This window comes from Quercus robur, chromosome 11 (genome assembly GCF_932294415.1).
Source record: "Quercus robur chromosome 11, dhQueRobu3.1, whole genome shotgun sequence".
Classification (NCBI taxonomy): Eukaryota; Viridiplantae; Streptophyta; class Magnoliopsida; order Fagales; family Fagaceae; genus Quercus; species Quercus robur.
The window spans coordinates 10,314,904-10,336,455 of NC_065544.1; the positions used below are offsets into that span (position 1 = coordinate 10,314,904).

The window sequence follows — 21,552 nt, forward strand, 5'->3', positions numbered from 1 at the left end:
TGAATCTTTTTTATACATATCTTCTTTTACAATTTTTTTTTTTTATTTACAAAAAATTTGCTTCTATCTCTTAGCGCACACACACAAGTCACAATTGCCTCCCTATTTTTATCTCTTTATCTCTTTTACATCATTGATGAAGCCAAATACCTCCGCCCTGCATGGATTTTTCCCGCCTCAAAGAGGAGACAAGACAGGGATGGGAAGATATCATGCTCTAATCTGACCTTGCTCCTCAAAGATATGTAAAACCAATGTCGATAACTGCCAAGTGACTTGACAGTGTAGAAATAAACGTCTACAAATTCGCCATTGAATTCACACATACATCAATCCATAAATATTTTTTGTATACTATAGAAGTATATAGATGATGCTTCTCTTATTTACAATTGACTTGGCCCTCATTTATCTCTCTCTCACGTAAAGACATTATACATATATATTTTTCTACAAGTAAGCTACTTATTCATAATGGAGACATACAAGAAGTACAAGATGATTTCCATCAAAATCATCCCTATAACATTCTAATACAAATGCGTAGCATCTAAGCGACACCCACAAGTCTGTAAAAAAAATAAATAATAAAAAGGAAAACACTACAATCATGTCTTTACCACTGGTACATATTCTCATTTTCGGTGTGATTTCAGAGTCTCCTCTCCTTTCTTTTTATATGCAATCCCTATAATAATAAAATATGTATGTACTGCCTCCACAGTCTGCTTCAGGCTCCAAGACTATAATTTAAAGATTTAGGCATATATAACGGGGTAACACTCTTTCAATTCTCCATTTCATTGCTTCCACACCGCCCTCATTCACAGGTGTGAGACCTATGAGGACGATGAGCAAAATCAGTACAAATCCAGATCATGAGAAGATATCTCCTGTGTCCGCTCCGTGAAGTGGGCTTATGAGATATTTATTGCCAAATCACAGGTGTGTGGGACCTACACCTGCGAGTAAGGATGATGTGGAAGCAACAAATAGGGAGTTGAAATAATGTTTTCCTATAACTTGATGTCGAGGCAATCCATTTTTGAGGCTGTTGAGTTTTGAGCCACACATCATTGCATGGGATTTTGATCTAAGAACTTTCTTCTGGAGAGAGTATGAGGATGATTGAAGAATAGCTGAGCATGGGGTACAGGTTGGCATCCAGGAAGTGAGCATACTGATCATATGCAATATCTCTTCCTGGAAGGTCAATCGAGAGGAAGTCATATGGTGTGGGCTTGCTGGTGTCCACCAAGGGCTCCCATCTGAATCCAGGCCGCTCTGGCAGTGTAATCATAACAGGTAAATGACTGGTATTGAAAGCAACGTAGATTTCTCCCTTCACTGAGTCAATCTGGGTTCAATTTCATACCTCATGAGAATGCATCTCAGTTGAATATAATTTCATCATAGAGTCTCAAAGCAAGACAGTGACATAGCAAATTGGGACTAAATCTCAGAGGATTTGTATGAGAGGTGTCAAGAGCAAAGTATTAACTTCGATGGAAACAACAGATGCCATAAAGTCTTTTTCTTTGTCCTACCCAATTATGGTAAATGTTGGCAATTAATTTGAGTGAGAAGTTCCTCTATGAAGGACTATATGCCTCATAATCTCCAGCCAAAGAAAAAAAAAAAAAAAAAAAAAAAAAAAAAAAGACGAAAAAGTGTAATAAATGAGCACTTAGTCCATACTAGGTATTTCATGTATGGAAGTGTGAAGATAAAATATTACTGAAAAGTGAAATAAATGACTTAAAGCATATAAAAAATTGCGAATAGGATATAGTCGAGAACCCAAATCTACAGAAATCTGGAACCAAAAAGAGAATTGGTTTACAAACTATCATGTAAAATGTACTTATGATAATGCTAGGGAACCCCCATAAGCAACATGTTATATCCCAGAGCACTTCAAACTACAAACTTGACCCTTCCATAGAGCCCACTTAAAATGAAGTTATCTTCTGATTTTGACCCAGTTTGGTAAACTAAGCTCAGTTAATTGAAAATGAGAATCTGTTTTGCATTCAATGGAGCTAGTTATACTTGGTACTTGGATCTCAAACAATGATCCTGTTAGCAGAACTAATATTCCAGATGAGAAAGTATTGCTGTTATGGTAACAATATGACATGGAAGTTGACAAGAAAGCATACCAGTGTAAAGGCCACAAAACGGCTGGTTTCAGACCAGTCTGGCATCCCAGGAGTATGACCATGCCACTGTAGCTTCTCTGCTGTTGGAAAGTCATTCAAGCCAAGTGACTCACATTCACTGCAAGATCATTACTTACATTGATTGAGTGAGATAAAAAAAAAAAAGCTCAATCAGAAAGCTAACTACTTAAAGCAAAGTCAATGATATAAAGCAGTACTTACTGGCGGAATTTAGTCATAAGGCAGCAAAATCTGAAAAAGTCTGACGAAGACTCCTCTTTCTTATCCCACTGAAAGTAATTCATCTGCAACATTTATAGCTGAAATCATTAAACATTCCGCAAATGGACTTGATTGAATGCAGAGATCATCAAGTTGTAGAGGATTACGTAGTTATCATGGCAATATGTGTTGTTGTTTCCTCCTTTAGTGTGACCGTATTCATCACCCATATATATCATTGGAACACCCTGGTTAAATAAAAATCAAAGAAAGAAAAGATTGGGGATTAGTGCATTTTGAGCACCATTTGTGCAGAAATTGCTTTAGGTCAGCCCCACAAGTTGTAGCTAATGTGCAAGGTATATTTACGTCTAATATAGAAGAAACGGTAATTGGGCAATACATTAGATCATTTTATGCATAGTTTGAACATATCAAATTTTGAACTCTTTACAACGTTTGAATCACTGTTGCATTCCCAATTTATTATATTCTAATTCCAAGCAAATTTTAATCACCTCATTTCAGGCTTTTCATTTTTTTAATGCTTTTCTTTTTAGTTATTGCTCAACATTCTTTTCCTACCCAATATAACAATTTTGATGCTATACATGCAAATATCAGGATTTCTGCCCACAAGGTACATAATGCCAACTGAAATATTCAAATTTGGGTTCTCAAATCATGTCTACACAGACTTGTTTGTGTATGTCCTAGGTTCCTAAGGGACCTTCACAAACCAGAAAAACTCATTTAAAATGTTATAAGAATTTCTGGCCAATAGAAATATGTTATGAGAAACAAATGAATCATTTCAAAAGATATGTAAAACAAAATATTACCAAATATGCATGGGACATCTAAACAACCTGCAATCTCTAATGTCATGTTTGTAAGTCTAAGAAACTTGGTGAACCACACGCCGATTAGTGATCCAACAACCATGATCATAACTTGTTCATCCAACCTTTCCCGAAGGTGAGAACTCCACTAAATGATAATCAACACCAGAGCATGATGACTTGATTTTTTTTGGTTAAATATATTGACTTGAATAATACCCTTAAGTTGAAAGTTAGCAAGTTTGTTTATTTTTATTTTTTAATAAGTTGAGGGGACCTTGCCCCAGGTTTTCAAATCGGAGCTTTCCCCATAGTGCCACTCTGCCAAGAAGCTCTTGGCAAGTTTAACAAAGAATGATGTTTGGAGTACCTATCTTTAAGAAACTGTAGAATGTGGCACAAAGTAGGTTTCTTAGGGCAAATAATCAAGAAAATACAATCTAGTAACATATGCTACTCATTTATCAGTTAGGTAAATACATACTTATGAATACAGAATGGGCTATACAAATTGAACCTTACTTGAGAAACCATGAGGCAGAGAAAGAAATTCCGCATTTGTCTTTTCCTCAATTTCTTCACAGAAGTGCGAGCTAACTCTCCCTCCTGAATAATTGTTTTCAGAAACGGAAAGAAAACTTGCATCTACAAGTAATAGTATATCCAACAGAACTTACAACTCAATGAATAGAATGTTGTAGTATCAAGTACATTAATGTGACAGTTACAGAAACCTTTCAGAAGATATTTGCAAAAGCAGATGCCTGCACAACTAAAATACTCTTAGATTCTTTGATGTGAAGTACTAAATTGATGTTTTATTCTATAGCATAAATGCTTATTAACTTTCCTCTTTAAAATAAAGGCCCTTTGGAAATCTCAAAATACAAGTCCAAACTACATTATAAACAATATTCTCTTGAGCACAAATGCTTATTAGCTTCTCTCATTAAAGTAAGCGCTCTTCGGAAATCTCAACATACATGTCCAAACTAGATTATAAACAATATTCTCTTAAGCACAAATGCTTATTGACTTCTCTCATTAAAGTGAAAGCACTTCCTCCCCCTACAAGAACGGGTGGAGGGTGAGGTCCTGGGGTCAAGATTCACAACATGCATGTGAACATTAGTAATAATGAGTAATTAAATATTATGGTCCCACAACATACATTGTTAGAAGCATGATCATGGTATCACTAAAGTCAGTGGAAACTACATTCATATTATCTTTACTCTTGCCAAGGACATCTGATATCCTGTCCAATAAAGCAGTGATCTCCTTTCAGAGTCCAGAAACAGCAAAAATCATGAATTGTGGGATATCTTGCTAGAGGGACTAATGGCATTGTAACACCAACGAGAAACTTAATCATATTTCTCAGGAACATTCAAGTGATAGTGTGTGTGTATACACATACATATATCAAATACTCAGTGATTTAAGTGATTTAAAAATAGCCAACAGATTCCTAACAACACAGAATACACTCGCAATTTGCAAAATCAGTTTGAAACTTGCAAAATAGCCCTTGCATGAACATATGGTAAGTAGTAAGTGGTAAAAAAGTGTAATATTATTCTCTTTTCTCTTCTCATTTAGAAATTATAACCCCCATTACCATTAATATTATTCATTTGGCCAGTAATTTATTACTATCATATCACTGAATTTTTCTTTACACAACAGATATCACTCCAAGGATTCCAAGGCCATGCTGCATCAATGCAACTGAACATTTATGTTAAGATGTCAAGATCCGAACAATCATGAAAACAGATATATGCACAGCCAAAAAAAAAAAAGAGGAGATTCATCCAAAGGAAAAACTTAAATCTTATTGAACATATATAAAATCTGAGGAATTTATAGTGAGTGTAGCATAAATGGTAGAGTAACCAGGGAACAACCATGTTACTATCCTTATTCCTATTGAAGACAAATTGATCCACATGCTTGTTGATTATGTGTCAGCACAAAGCTGCGTTATTCCTATTGAAGACAAATTGATCCACATGCTTGTTGATTATGTGTCAGCACAAAGCTGTGTCAAAAATTTTTTATATTAATTTTTTATTATCAAACTTTGGGCCTTAAGAGGTCACCATTGTGGAAACCTTGAATCCCATATACCAACATTAATGTAAGTGATCTTTTCACACAGAGTAACACCAAGCATTAAGCCATTAAGCAAAGTCCAAATGCAGAAATCAGAGCACATGTGCAAATAAAATTTTTACCTGTCCACAGTTCCAGCTATTATTATGATTCTCTCCATCCTTGTTATCCTCCCCATTTGCTAAGTTATGTTTGTTGTTATAGGTCACTAAATCAGCCAAAGTAAAACCATCATGTGCACATACAAAGTTGATACTGTTCCACGGTTTCCTTCCTCCTTCCTGGATCATGGAAATAGTAAGGGAAGCTGCTCAAGAAAATCATTTAGCATAGATGATTTTACATATTACATCATAGAATTTTATCGCACTTCTGTTTTATATATATATATATATATATATATATATATTTGGGTATCGCTCCAAAATGGTTTATTAACACAGAAATCAAACATTACAATTGAAAAGGAACATTGTAAATTTTCAATTTAATGAAATAAAAAGGATTTTCATAGATATAGAATGAAAGAAATACAACAACAACAACAGCAATACCCGGTATAGATTAGGGCTCCCACAAAGGCATTCAGCAAAAGCCCCAGAAAAGCCACCTGTGCCCTTAATAAACTGCCGCACTGTGTCACGATACTGAGAATGACAAGAAAATACATATCAAATCTCACCCACACATTATGCAAAATGATGGTAAATGTATGTAAAAACTTAAGTATGGTTGCCAAGAAGGTTATATGAAAAATAGCAATCAGAACTGCACTGTGTACAGATGTCAATGGCCTGGGAGGAAAGGGACAATAGAAGGTCAAACAACTGGAGGTAGAAATAGGATTGAGATTATATCTCAAAACTCAGAGAGGCTTAAACACTGAACACCAAAATTGTCCATTTTTAACCTATCAATGACTGTTATGAGATCTATTGATTTTGAAAAGTTAGCTTAGTCTATATATATATACACGCACATAGTGCGATTTGAGTTAATAGAGCTCATTGGTGCTTAGTCTTAAAAAAATTTGAACAGCCTAATGGTGCAACCATTGCATGGCTAGAGAAAAAAAAATCCTTTTTAGAAGCCTAGGATTAAGGCAAAGCCGAAGAATAATTGTCTATAGTAGTTTAGTAGGTTATGAGCATTTTCTGATAGGAAGGTTATTAGCATTTTATTTTATGTTTTGTTTGATTTTTCTAGGGTCAAGGGTATTTTCATAATTTTATAATTGTCAGTTGGGCCTTGGGTTTTATTTATTAATAGGTAAGTCTTATTTAGTTTATGCATTTTTATGTGTGAGGGCTTTGGTCCAATTCAATTAGGATTTGGTTTACTAGTCAAAGTAAGAGTTCTATTCTACTATTAGGAAGAGTTAAGATCAAGATATAAGAGTGTCATTGTCCTTTGTACTATGTTTCAGTGGGCTCGTATTTGGGGTTTTGCGCATTATATTTCTATTTCTGATTTCCTACAATCTGCTAGCTTTAGTTCTTGAACTATGTGTATTTTTTCCATGCTCAAAGTGTTCATCATCATGAACACGATGTTCATTTCTTTCAATAAAAGTGTTATTGCCTATCAAAAAAATAAGTGCCATTGTACTACAATATGATAGATTTGATTAATAATAATATTGTGTTAACTTATCAAAAAAACATTTGTGTTACGAGTATTGAGGCACACGGGTCTTATTTTACTCTTTTACTTTTTGTCTCCTCTCTTTCTCCTCTTTTTGATATTCTCACTGTTTCACCAATACTATTCACACTACTATACGATAGACGTGCACTGTTCACAAAATGTCCCAAATACCATGATTGAATAGAAAGTTGGATCTATATTGGAGCTCACCTCAATTGCCCCATCTATCCTCTTGAGGAAAAGTTTGGTTTCAAACCTTGGTTTGAATAGGAGAAGTACGCCATGCTAATGTGCCTTGGATGGTCCACTTCCCTACTAAAACCCTAGTCATTCTTGAATACTAATGCTTCTCTTTAAAAGCTCTAACCCCGAAGTCCATAATTCCTCCTAATTCTAAGCCTACAAATTTCCCAATTTATCCTACATCAAAGCCAATACCAAAAAAATTGAAAATCTGGGCATGGATTATAAAGCCTTTGAGAAGACAAATTGCTTGGAAGTTGCTGAGGAAAACTATTGTCAAATCTACAGTATTATGATCAGGGCACCATATTTGACCACCTAACCTGCGTGTATATTACAAGCCCTATACTTGAAGATGCGAGAACAAAATTGTAAGCAACAATAATTTTGTGAAGCCCTTCCAGAAATTCAAATAGATGTAGGATGAATTCCAGGTTCTAGTTCACATACGCAATCCAAGCAAAGGTTCTTTATAATGGAGCAGTTGACAAAAGTGGATTGTTGTGTAGTTGATTAACAAGCAGATTAGTCACTAATCAGCATACATCTTTGCAAATTACATCTGGAACAAATAGAACGAGGAAAAGGCAAAAGAAAAAGAAAACTAGTACATGCAAGTTACAACCAAGGTTTACTTGTATGACCTTTCTACCTCAGTGTTCACAAGTTTAGGATTGTGCACCAAGTGGTTTTTAAAATAAGGGGGAGGGGGGGGGGGGGTAGAGAGAGAGAGAGAGAGAGCAGATGGAGTATAATGGGACGCTTACATTTTGCATGTTGTACAGTATATTTGTCAAAAAAATTTAACTGGGATGAAGAATACAATAGTTGAATATCAGCTCTGACCTTCCCATTCCATTCTGACCAAATACCCCAGTGAGGAAATGTGCCAACTTGGTATAGGCCACCCGTATCCCATGCTTCAGCAATAAGCTATTTGAAATAGGCATAGAATAAATTTAGTTGTAATCCTTTTGACAATTTGGCAGATACACAGCTAAGAATAACCGCTAATCAATAGTTGAAACCAGAGAAAGATTTTGCGCAATAAAATAAAGAAATGTTAGATACACTGCATTACAACAAAAATCCAGAGGCTAGACATACAACAAATGTTAGATAAAGAAAACTAGATTTTAAACATTATAAGAATTAAAATGAAATAAAAAATGGATACGTTTAAGATTCTGTGCAGAAGAAAATAAATCCAAAGAAATTAATACATCTAAAAGCAGCAATGTTTAAGGCCTTTGGAGTGGTGTGTGGACATTTTTCCCCAGGGCACTTTGCTAGGTAATAATTCATCTTTCTAGCGTAAAAGCTAATTAGCAGCAACCTGTATTACACAGTCAGTCATAAACTGAAGAATACAAAGGCCGTCCTATGTCAACTAGTCAATAACTTGTAATTGGATTTAGATTTTGACAGTCACACCATCGGGTTAAATATTATCTTCATAGTTTCCACACATGTCCATTTTTTTTTTTATCATTATTTGGATAAAATTTTCAACCTAATCAATAAAATCAATATTTTTTATTTTTTTGAAAACTAACAAACTAAAATTTTAGACATTTTATAGATGAGATTGTTCTTAATCTTTTGATAATCTTGATATTTGTTGTGCATGAAAGGCATAGGAGACCATGTAATCTATCAGTGAGATTATCAAATTTCTCAAATAATGAGTTATTAAGTAGAGTAATATTGACAATAGTTACCTTAGATGCAATTTGAATTTAATCCTGTATATACCAAAAGTATGTGGATCATCTCCTTATTCACTGTCATGTGGCAAATTCTTTATGGGTTTTTATGCTTCAAGCTTTCGGTATTCAATGGGTCTTGCCTAGCTCTGTGGTGGAATTATTATTTTGCTGGAATCATTGGCTTGGGAAACATGATTCAGATATTTGGAATTTAATCCCAGGATGTTTGATGTGGACTGTATGGATGGAGCGTAATCATTGGTACTTTGAAGATTCTAAGAAGTCTTTGGTTGAGTTAATAGGCCTGTGCCAGAGAAGTCTTTTTGATTGGTCTCGGTTGATTGGTCTCGGTGCTGGGGTTTTACAGAATGTTCTTCTATTGTTCAGTTTTTTTCTTCTCTTAGTTTAGTCTCTTGATTGTTTTCTGTGGGATTTTGTTTTGTGCTTTGCTGTGTTCATTCTCATGAACACATTGTATGTTTCTTTTTCCATTTTCATCAATAATAATTCTTATATTACCTATCAAAAAAATATATTAAGATTAAACCAAACACTCTTCCTCCCCACCCCATCACCCCCCCCCCCCCTCCCCCCAACGTGCATGCCCACTAACAATCCTAAACAAAGAATGGGCCTAAAGAGAATGCAGGCCTTGCACATTCCATCAGAAGAGAAGAAACAAGAGTAGCAAAGCTTGAACCAAATAGCTTCTCGGTTAGTCAAGGCTAACCAATTATCCCAAAAACCTAAACCATTAGGAAAGGGGCCAAATTAACAAGCTTACACATTGAATTGTCTCATAATAGAATCTATGCCAAATGATATAGGCAGATTATTTGGAGCTTCTCCATGCCATCAAAATTCAAAGGAGATGTGCAAATTCATTTCTCCTCATAGGCATATGGAAATTGAATCAGTATTTGTCTAATATTTTGGTTTTGTGTTAATATAATGTTATTAAACAGGTCAGATCATTTTCACACTGCTCTTTGATGTACTTAGACTTTTGAGAGATGAAAGCCTTGAGAAAAAGAGATTAAGATTTACAGGGGAGAATAAGGAAGGAATCTACAGTAAAAACCTTGACTCCATGAAGTATTGGATCGTTACTTATCATGTCAATCAATGGAGGGCTGCTGAGAGGGGAGCCAGTCGTCATCCAGTCACCTTCAATTGAATTCCCATAAACATTAACTGCATCCCAGAGACTGTAGAGAAAGAAGGAATGAAATTATTTATAAAAAAAACTGGAAAAACATCAACCCCCAGTTTGAATGGAGCTAGGTAAGATAGTTTTAGCACATAACCTGCTGCCCCTGGTCATGATAGAGGCAAGATCAAAGCGAAATCCATCAACATGCATCTCTGTTACCCAATATCTGTTACAGAAAATAGAAATGAAGACCTTCAATTCCATATAACAGTAATATAACAGATTGCAACTCAAAAATACAAAATTGAAACAAATTCAAAACTATAGAATATGGGCAAACTAATAATGGAAACTAAAAAGTGAAGTGTGTGTAACATACACCTTCATTACCTGAGACAGAGATAGAAGAGAGGGAATAAAACCAATAAATATACATGAAATTGTAAAAGATTCAAGCATACAGCAAATAGCACAATGTTATCACTAATCTACCAAACAATCAAAAGCATTGACAAACTAAAGTCACTTCCTTAGATTCTTCTACTTTATTTCCTAGTGGTGGAGACTGAAATAGTTCTCATGATGTTTTTGATGGTGGTCATGGAGGCCCTTTTTTTGTGGAGGTTGTTGTATTGGCGGGTGAGGTGATAGGAAGTGTGATCATTGTGGATGTACCAATCATATTGAGCCTTATTATTGGGTTAAATATAGCAAGATCGATTATATGCATCAGGTCATTGACAAAACTATCTACTTTTACTCTTGGGTGCAACTCCTAGTTCTGGTTCTTGTGATGCACTAACAACTCAGCCTAGCAATCTCATTCAGCAATTGTGCACTGCACTTTGTTCTTCTTCCACTGCTACATTAAGTTATTCAGGTAGTGCTGCATGTGTGGTTGTGATGCAGCCAGGAAAGATTGATTTACCATTACTTTGCTATTTACCTATCCAAGAATTAAGGATATTGTGTTAGTTTAATTGAGTCTATAATTATCTATGAGATCCTAAGTGTCTTAGGTTTTATTTTCTTTGAGTCCAATTTAGACTTTTATTGGTCTTTTAGTTTAGTAGTCAAACTAGGAATCCTAATACTACTTATACAAGAAAGCGTCTTTATATATATTTATGCTCAATGCATTCAAAAGAGTTAGGGTTGATTGGTAAACTTATTGAGAATTTTAAGCATTGAGGCATGTTGGCCTTTGAATGTTCTTTTCTCCTTTCTCTTCTCTCTTTTCTTCCTCTTCTTCTCTTTCTTGTGGTATTGTTTACGGGTATTGTTCATACAACCTCTGAAAGTCATAAAACTTCTCTTTTTCTTCTTCCTTACAACCTTAAATCAAGCCCTTTCTTTTACCTATCAAAACCCAAATTTCCACATTATTCCTTCTACCAAATAGCCACCAAATAACTCATCAAACTAATTTTTATTCCTATCAAAACCTCATCTCTCTTTCTTCGACAATTCTAAACCTTATCTTCACAAATTCTCCTAACAGTAAACCCACACAACCACACGTAAAAAAAAAACACCTAATTCGTCCTTTGCCAGGTTGATTCCCCACCTTCTTGGGTCATTGACTCTAGTGCTAACTGCTAACAAACATATATCTGGTATATTATCTTTCTTTCCTAATTTGACTCATGTTCAACACCAACACCAAATTGTTTTAGCTGACAATTACTCTTGGCTGGTGCTTGGGAAATGTTCTCTTCAAACTTCCAATTCATTATCTTTACCATCTAGGCTATATGTCCTTAGTTTTCCTTTTAAACTGCTTTTTGGTAGTCAATTGACTAAAGCCTTGAAATGGGAAGTTTTTTTTTCTTCTACTTCTTTATCTTTCAGGACCTCCAAACCAAGGAGATGATCGATTCAGGGTATGAGAAGGACGACCTATATTACCTTTCTCTCTTCATACTTCTCTCCCTTTTTCATCTCACCAAACACTGAACTTCCAAACTATATGATTCAACTCTTGCAAATGACGGATATAAAATCATATCATAAAGGCACATTCTAGTTTCCAAGGAGTTGTCCATTCATGGCTCTAATTAACATTTAATTTCGGTAATACAACCGTATTCAATAATATCACCTCAGCCATATGAATTATGGTTAGTTTTGCTGCCATGTCTTCCAAGTGTAACTAGAAAATCTCAACATGCATTCAACCTGTGACTTTAAAACCCAAAAGAAGTTTTTTATTATGCAAAAATCAAACTAAAGAGACAAGATATTTTAGTAAAAGAATGCTTGTTGTTACGCATCTTTATTATTATAATTTCTATAGTTTCTCTTATATGTCTTTATGAATAAATATTTTGAGTCTGTCAAATATTGATATGTACATCCCTAAAGAAGTCAATATACATAATAAACTACCATTTAGAATATTCAAACAAGAATTTATCAAAACTTTTTCTAGGTAAAGCGGGAAATGTCAGGAAATAACATAGGATAAAATATCTTTTATAAAAAATTCTGATAAATCTACCTTAAGCAGTCCACTATAAATTGACGTACAACAGGATTGTTGCAATTGAATGTGTTACCACATCCAGAATAATTATAGAACTCTCCCTGTAAAACCATTAAAGAGTCACAATAAATAATCTCAAGGGATATCAAATGAGGAAGACTGGATTAGAAAAATGAAATAAAGAATTTGCAATGTTGTAAACTAAAGCTAGCTTAAAACATATTGGGCCATGGAACCCTCACTCGAACACTTGTAAACCAATACTGCACACGATCATAAGATGTTCAAGCACCAACATAGTCAAACTTGTGTCTATAGGTGGCTAATTTATTTATTTGGATTGAAATGTAACACAAGTGAATTAATCTGGTGGTTTGTTTCAAATTGATAGCAGCTATGAGATTAATGTATAATTTCATACACATGGAAATAAAAGAAAAAAAATGCAAAAAAAAAGAAAGTTTAAAAATTCTTAAGCAGAAAAGTAAAAAAAAAAAAAAGGAAGGAGAAGAAAGTAAGAGCAAGGATATTGATCAAAACCTGAATGGGCCAGAATGGACAGAATCAAAAGGAAATGGACCATATTTGATGAAACTAGTAAAAACACCAAGCAGATTAACTAAAAAAACCTAGCAGGCATAAAATGGGAGCCTTCATGTTCTGCTTCCCCAACAAAACAGAGAAAATTTGATGACACTAGTAAAAAGAATTCCAAATTAACAAATCAGTCCAATTTAAGAGAAGCAATTGCATGTATGTCATTTCCTTAGAAGCACATCATCATTTTCTTTCCATTCACTTTGTGCTACATATATCATAGATATACACACCTATATAAGATACATATTACTTTACCATTTCAATTTCTTAAAAAACAACTCTATTTATTAACATAGGAAGGAGTCCACAAGCTAGACAACTTCTTTGCATACAACATATATGTCTAGTTATTCTCCGGTCAACCTCATAAAAGGAAAGATATTAGATTGGTTTACAGGTTTCCGTTCTTAAAAATTGAATAACCTTTTTCGTTAGTTATACATTATATGACCATACTTACAGGTTTTAATAGACTGTCTTCTTCTTCTTCTTTTTTTGATAGATAATAAAAGATTTCATCAACCAAGAAGTAAAGATACACAAGGAAACAATGGATTATGCTGGATGCATGCACAAAAGTTCCTTAAAACAAATTGCAGGTACAATATATCCATGAAATCAGAAAACATTGGAGGTCTACTAGACTTTGTCATCTAATAAATTCAATGACCATAATATTTGAACAAACTGCAAAAGTGAGAAACTTTCCAATATTAGAATTATGTGTGCTTCTCTCCCAAAAAAGAAGAAGAGAAAAGTCTATGGAGGAGCAGTGAGTATTATTAACATTCTCCAAAAGTTTTCATTATTTATACAGAACTGCGCATACAAATTGTAAATTTCAAAAAAATACCTTAGGTGCAAGCATGTAATAGACACTATTATCAACACCTCTAAAAGACAAAAGAGGGCCATTTTCGTTCCCTTCAGCTGTGTGATTGAAAACCACGTCCATGATCACCTGCTTAAGTAGATTTGGAATTTAAACCTCACCAAAAAAAGGAAAGAAAGAAACTAAATGCTTAACCATATTGCAATTAATTGCCACCTCGATTCCTTGTTTATGTGCTTCTCTAATAAGAAGCTTGAATTCATTTATTGCATCACGGCCACAGTTGCGCACACCAGAAGAAGAATATTTTGCCATGGGTGAAAAGTAATTTACAGTTGAATATCCCCAAAAGTTAACCCTGTACAAGAAATGATATTGCATTATAAATTATATGACTAAAATGTGCCAACATGCTGTTTGTCAAATTATATCATAATTTCAGAAATAACAAATTTTGTTCTTTTTACCTCATTTTGAGGGGAGTCAAATTAAAGATGCTGTGAAATAGAAATTCTTTTCATTGTTATATAGATGCAAATTTTATTCTCTTTACTTTTTCTGGGAGGGGGAGTAGTAATGTGTCACAATTTCTTAAATTCTTCAACACAGTTCAAAGGTTGAATGACAAAGGACAGAATTAAGATGATCAGTGGTTGCAAAGAAGGAAGACAAGAGAGGTCCAAGCGCTGTTAATTGGCTGTGAACAATAAACCCCTTCCTTCCAAGCAATCCTAAAGTGATGGTCCTGTGTCACAATCAACCACCAGTCCCCACCACGTAGAGCATCCTAGGACTCATGGAACATTTCTCATCCAATCCAAAGGTATCTAAATTTTTAAGGGGACAACCCCAAGTATGAGGTTAGAGTCCTGGACCATAAAAGGGGACCCAGGTCCCTAGTCCCCAATCAATTGAGATGTGACATGTCAGTGACTATGTGGCACTCATATTAGGCATGTGATACAAACTGCAGATTGTGGCATGTCATTCAGTAGTTGGCTACAAACACTAATTAATAAAATGTTGCATAGCCCGAAAGAAAAAGTTACTAAATGAAATCTAGAACATCATTGCAATATTTAATAAAAAAAATTTAGGTTGAGGCATTGTACTTGTGGTCACCCAAGACAGAGTTGTAGCTGGAATACTCCAATTCATTGAACTCATGACATGGCATTAACTCTATACAATTTACTCCAAGTTCCTGAAAGATAAACAATACCTCTTGAGGACATTTAGCAGTGTATGATCATACATTTTTTTTATGATAACTTCAACAAATCATTGCAGCCGTTATCAGATGATTACATATATCATGTTGTTGCAAGATATTACTCAAGCATCATTCTAATTGTAATGAACTACATATTACAACTACAAAATCTTCCTCATTAAAAGCTGATGTCAGACAATAAGTTAAATATATATAATTTTAGTACTTTTTTTTATAGGTATAATTTTAATACTTATGTATCTATTAATTTTTTTATCTCCATCATATTTATAACCTACACTTTTAAAAAAATTGTGTCAGAGATTTAATGCAATTTGTTGTTTCAGGAAGTGTGTTTTGGGCCTAAAAATTAATTCCCTAACACAGGTTAAAATTATTCATATGTAGGCAATTGCAATGATAAAACTATTTTGCCTCTAACTTGATACAAACTCATAACACTCCCCCTCAAACTGCATGTTACATAACAAATCCAAACGTATCTTGCACAAAGCTTTGGTAAACATATGAGGCACTTGAGCTCCCGTAGAGAATTGAAGTAGCAATTACACCAATTTCCACTCTTTCTCAAACAAGATGAGAATCCACCTCTATATGCTTAGTCCACTTATGAAACACAGGATTAAAGGCAATATGAATCACTAGTTGATTGTCACATAGTCATAGGAAATTTCACATCAAACCTTATTTCCTCAAGTAGGAGCTTAATCCACATAAGTTCACCTGACATATGTGCCATTGCCCTGTACTCCACCCCTACACTAGATCCAGAGACAACATTCTACTTCTTACTTTTCCAAGTAATTAAGTTTCTGTTTAGAAAAATGCAATATCCAATAATAGACCTGTCTTAAGGATATTCCAGCCCAATTTGAATTTGTAAATGGTTCTACTCGTAAGTGACCATTAGTTCTATACCAAAGACCACAACTTGGATGTGCGTTAAGATACCTTAGCATCTGAAGAATGACCTCTCAACGTGGAAGACAATGAGCTGCCACATACTGACTCACAACACTAAATGCTAAAGATATATCAATTATCTAGGTGAGTAATGGTAGGATAGTTAAATTTGCCAAAGAGGCGACAATATCTCTTAAAAAGATTAGATAATAACTCCTCCTGATCCACATTTAGTTTGACATTAAGATTGGATCTTCATAAAAGACTTATGAGAATGAGACCAAGATCATTGTGGAGATTTCATTTAATGATAAATAATCACTAATGAATATAATATCCCTTTTTCTTCAGTCTTTCAAACGGCAATTATAGAAATAACATACTAATCCATTCTTAAAAGGGTGAGTAAATTTTACACTAGCCATCAGACTACAAAATAAGACTGTTAGCATGAATAATATTTTTGAACTTTAAGTGCATATACTATTCAATTAATTTAATAGAGTTATCTAAAAAGCCTCAGAGATTTGTTTTGGTTCTCTAAATTATACCTTTAAGTGATGAAGCTTCTCCACAACACCAAGGTATGTACCAGGGAACTCAGTCCTACTAGATTCATGCCTTGTAAATCCTCGCACATGCATTTCATATATAATAAGATCTCTCTGTGGATACTTCAAAGGCAAATCTCCTTCCCAATCAAACTGCTAACAAGCACAGGAAGAAACGATCATTAATTTCAGAACAAAGCTTAACAATGATATAAATAGAAAAAGAAACTTTAGATTGGTTGAATGATACAGGACGATAATCTCTAAGAGAAGGACTTGTATTTGGGAAAAAAAACAAGAATAAAACCAAGGGATATAACCTAGGAATCAGCTCCTAGGGTTTGCTTTAAATTTAATATTTTATATAATTCTCTTGTGCTTTACAAAATATACACTATCATGATTTTTGATGGCCGCGATCAAAATGAAGACATGAAGTGCATGGTTGAAGACATTTTAGTGTGGGCTTTTGAGTTGTGGAGCTTTGTACTTAGGATGTTTGGGATTTAGTGGGTATTTCCAGAGAAGGTTCATGATTTATTATGTGGGTGGCGAAATTGGGGACCGAATCTTCTTTTAGATAAATGGAATCTTGTTCCTTTATGTTTGCTGTGGACTATATGGGAGGAAAGAAATCGACATTCTTTTGAAGATGTAGAGTTCACGTCAACTCAATTGCTAGCATCTTTTATTAGTTCTCTTTATGAGTGGTCTTTTGTGTCGAGTCTCACAGACGGTAACCATGTTCAATCTTTCATAGAGTCAATTCATATGTAGATATTTTTTCCATTTGTAATTCTTTAGGAAACTTCATGGCTTTTTCATGAAGTAGTCTCGTTTTAATAAAATTATTCTTACCTATCAAAAAAAAAAAAAAAAGGAGCATGATTGAATCACACTATACCCAAAAGGCAAAGGCCAAATGCACTAGAATGTTCAGTTTTGATTTCCATGCCAAACAAAAGCAATGCAATCCTAAAAAATATATAATCATCACCCTCACTAAGCATAGGACCATTATCATTGTCATCACAAGTCGTATTGGTCATGAAAAGTCATAAGCATGTTTTTCAGGGGGTAAACCCCAGTATCTTCATATTGAACAAGAACAATGAAAAACATTGTTACAAAAATCATTAAAAAAAAAATTCTTAAAAATCTAGGCAGAGATTTTGTGACAACAAAGTGACACATGTTTGACTGTATCATAAGACAAACCTATTTACATCTAACCTTTAGCTCCTTAATAGTAATATAATTATATAAAACATTAGTAAAATTAGAAAGTAATAATAATAAATAAAAAATCCCACAGTTATTGAAGTAAATGCAGTATGTACTACCTCATCATCAAAAGAAGGTACCATGCAGGCCATTTGGGGCCAGCAATTACCATCAGCTCCTAAAGCACCAAACTCCCCTCTGCTTATAACAGCCTATACAAATGAAAAGGAAATCAGAGTCCATTGCATTTTAGAAGCAAAACCTGGATTTCCAAAAAAAGAGCCATGCATAAATTATACCATCTAGACATAGGAAGCAAATGATCTACCAAACTTAGCAGTCAAAGGAGTGAAATATTTTGGTCATAGAAAAAATAGTTAATAAGTACATATTAAATGTATTTAGGAGTAAAAAAAGAAACATAAAGGGTACAACAATGTAAATAACTCATGCAGGCCACTAACTTTTGCATAAGGATCCAATAGAATCCGAGAAAAATCATAGTAAAGCCCTTCGTCTGGGGAAAATTTTCCATCAAATTTGTAGCCATAAAGCATGTCTTTGAAGTCTCCTTTCAGGAATACATGCCAGACATCACCTGTCTTATTAGTCAATGGATCAAGTGAGATTTGCTCAGCCACTTTATTCTGCAGAGGTAAATGGCTAAAATTAGTTATACATGCTCCACAAACTATGAGACTTAAAGACTCATAAGTTTGATCAATGACTCTTAAAAACAGTATCATTAATTCAAACAGCTGATCTTGTAAGCCTCAATACTCATGAAATATCTCTGCTAATTACAACATGCAACAACTCCTTGGTATAAGAATAAGAAGGCCATAAAAACCATCGGTTTCCAAGATATACAACAATTCACATGTTTCATCAAGTAGCACATACATCCATAATGGTCCAATGAAATTCATAGATATGGGAAGAAATCTTGTCAAATAGATATTTTTTCTTTTGACAATCTCTTGAGCTTTAGTTCTTATAGTAATATGTGAATTGGAAATTATTATTATTATTATTATTTTTTTTTTTTATGACATAGGAGAACTTCACTCAGATTAGTTGCACGTCATAGAGTATACTGTACAACAATCCTCACTGTTAATCAAACTCTTACAGGTAACTAACCCCACCCACCAGAACCAGTTACCAGGTAATCTAGGAGCTTTTCCCCCTTGACGGGCTAAGCAGTTTATCCTCATGTTCATGAGGCACGTGTATTGAAAATTATTGTAATTAGGATCAGGAAATGTACTAATAAGGCCTACTTTACACTCAAAAGGATCAATGAGTCCTAATCCATTTTTTGAGGAATAATATATCCTATTGTCAAACTTTCTTTCCAAATAAGTTCAACCACCTATAATTAAAAGTAGAGCCAATAAGGGTTGTAAGACTTGATGGTTGAGAAGAGCAAGAGCTTTCAATATCTTTGAGCAATAATTCATAAGAGTTGAGAAATTAAAGAGAATATGAATCATAGGATAAAAGGTGAGTGGGTGAAGTGGAGAGGCAAATCAAGAGTATAATGTGATCATAGAGTATCTATGTAGTTAAAGGGAAAATTTCATAAGATTGATATACTAAATGTTGGGCTGTTAAGAAGCAACATGTTCATAAAATGAGTGTAGTTAAAATGAGAATGTTAAGATGGAAAGTGAAAATTCAAAGAAATATAGGATCGAAATGACGAAATTCCCTCAAAGATAGGGGTGGCCCTACTAAAGATAAGTTGAGGGAGACTCGCTTAAGGTGGTTTGATCGTGTCCAAAGGAGAGCGATTAATGCACTAATGAGGAATAGTGAGTTGATTCAAGTTGAATGAGTGAAAAAAAAGGTAGAGAAAGATCTAAAATAACATTAGTAGAGGTAGTAATAAATGACATGTCAATTAAGGAAACTAGCCTCATCACACGCGTTTTGCGCGTGCAATGAGGGAATTTTTAGCAAAATAAAGAAGAAAAACTCTGTGTTTTTATTATATATATAATTTTTATTTTGTGAATTTAACAGGAGAGTGCTTTTTTAGCAAAAAAAAAAATTCTATGTTTTTATTTTATATATATATAATTTTTATTTTGTGAATCTAATTTATAAATGGATAACATAATTTAAAAATTAACAGGAGAGTGGTCTTATTTTTTAGGTAATGTTTTAGTAGAAGTTAGAGTTGCATTTTTACCAGATTATCCTTTAGTTTTGTCTCTACTTAAATATAGGAGTGTAGGGGTATTTTTAAACTAAAAAAATGAGGAATCCAAATAGGGGAAGCTCCTTAAATAATAGTATAGATAATATAGATAACATATAGTTGACGTATGATTGAACAGAACAACACGAAAAAGAATGCAAGAGACTTCTCTGATTAGTTTATTACGAATCCGTGAAGTGCATTAGAGCTTATATAAGATTAAGCACCCATCACCATTTGAACTAAAAATACCCTTCAGCATTAGTTTCTTAGAAACAGCATTAGTATTACAAAATAACATACTCCCCTAAAACCCCCATTTGCGATGTAGAATATATTGACCACCAAAATTAATTTTTCACAACAATTAAGTTGGCAAAGTTTTCAATTGGTCCCATCACTAACTTTACTTCTGTCATTTAGAATTCACTTTTTTACAAAAAAAATTTACAACCGCTCAGTGCCGTAAATGGTAGACAATAAAGTGGTGTCAGTGGTGGAGCCAGAAGAGAATCAATAACAACTTTGACAAAGTTGTAAAATTTGTTGTAAAAAAACATTAATTGTACACGTAGCAATGCCCCTAGAGTTACTGAATGAATAGAAATTGTACCACAGAATAACATACTCAAATTCAAAGTCCTAAACAACATTTACGAAGTAAGAATACATTGATCACCAAAATGAGAAAAAAAGAAAAAGAAAAAGAAAGTGAATTCACTCACTTCGTGTAAATCGGAGAGAGAGATGAAGCAGAGAGTGGCGGAGACGGCATTGGCGGAGAAGATGGCGAAATTGACACCGCCGTCGCGAGCGGTGGCACCAAACGGCGTCGGAGAACCCCTATACACCTCGAACCGCTCCGATTTCGGCTTCTCCTTCACCGCCACGGCAGTGTCGACCTCGGCTCCATCACCACTTTCTCTCGTCGCATTCACGATCTTCAATTGAGGAGGACCAGGACCGCTTCTCTTTTGGTTTCGGAGAGTGGTAGTACTTATCGCCAATCGTCGAGAAGTTTCGAGAGGATTGTTGAGAAGTTTAGGGGTACATGATAGTAAGCGTGAAGCAAACTGAGCCGTTAGCCCCATTTGGTTTGAAGCTCAGTGAGAGTGAGAGTGAGAGTGAGAGTGAGACGGGGATAGAGGCATAGGCATCTCACAAGTCACATCTGATCTCAAGTCTATGGAGCTCGTGAGTGAGAGAGCTATTGATTATTATTTGATTATTATACCTCTTTCTCCTTGGCGCTTTCTACCTAAATTGATGGGACCACTTGATTTTTTGTACTTTTTATTTGTTGATTGATGGTTATGCAAGTAAGATCAGGTGCAACAGCTCGTTTTGAGTGAGAGAGCTATTGATATTTGATTTTTCTGCTTGGCGCTTTCTACCAAAATTGATGGGACGGGAGCGGACCA

General features: G+C 34.4%; 1 protein-coding gene across 2 annotated transcripts; it reads right to left on the reverse strand.

Moving 5' to 3' along the window:
- Positions 1-445: 445 nt before the first annotated feature.
- On the reverse strand, positions 446-21,336 carry LOC126704549 (isoamylase 1, chloroplastic). Of its 2 annotated transcripts, none has more exons than XM_050403523.1 (18): positions 20,857-21,336; positions 18,390-18,572; positions 18,045-18,137; positions 16,702-16,854; positions 15,126-15,217; positions 14,230-14,371; positions 14,035-14,142; positions 12,597-12,682; positions 10,251-10,322; positions 10,025-10,151; positions 8,081-8,167; positions 5,899-5,991; positions 5,467-5,625; positions 3,749-3,832; positions 2,552-2,632; positions 2,385-2,467; positions 2,163-2,280; positions 446-1,357 (listed from the first exon to the last, which is right to left on the reverse strand). In XM_050403523.1, exons 1-18 carry the CDS (start codon positions 21,220-21,222, stop codon positions 1,094-1,096), a joined length of 2,391 nt encoding a protein of 796 aa, XP_050259480.1. In that variant the 5' UTR covers positions 21,223-21,336; the 3' UTR covers positions 446-1,093. The 2 variants fall into 2 exon arrangements, with proteins under 2 accessions (XP_050259480.1, XP_050259479.1); XM_050403522.1 differs by having other exon boundaries at positions 16,702-16,857.
- Positions 21,337-21,552: the final 216 nt, after the last annotated feature.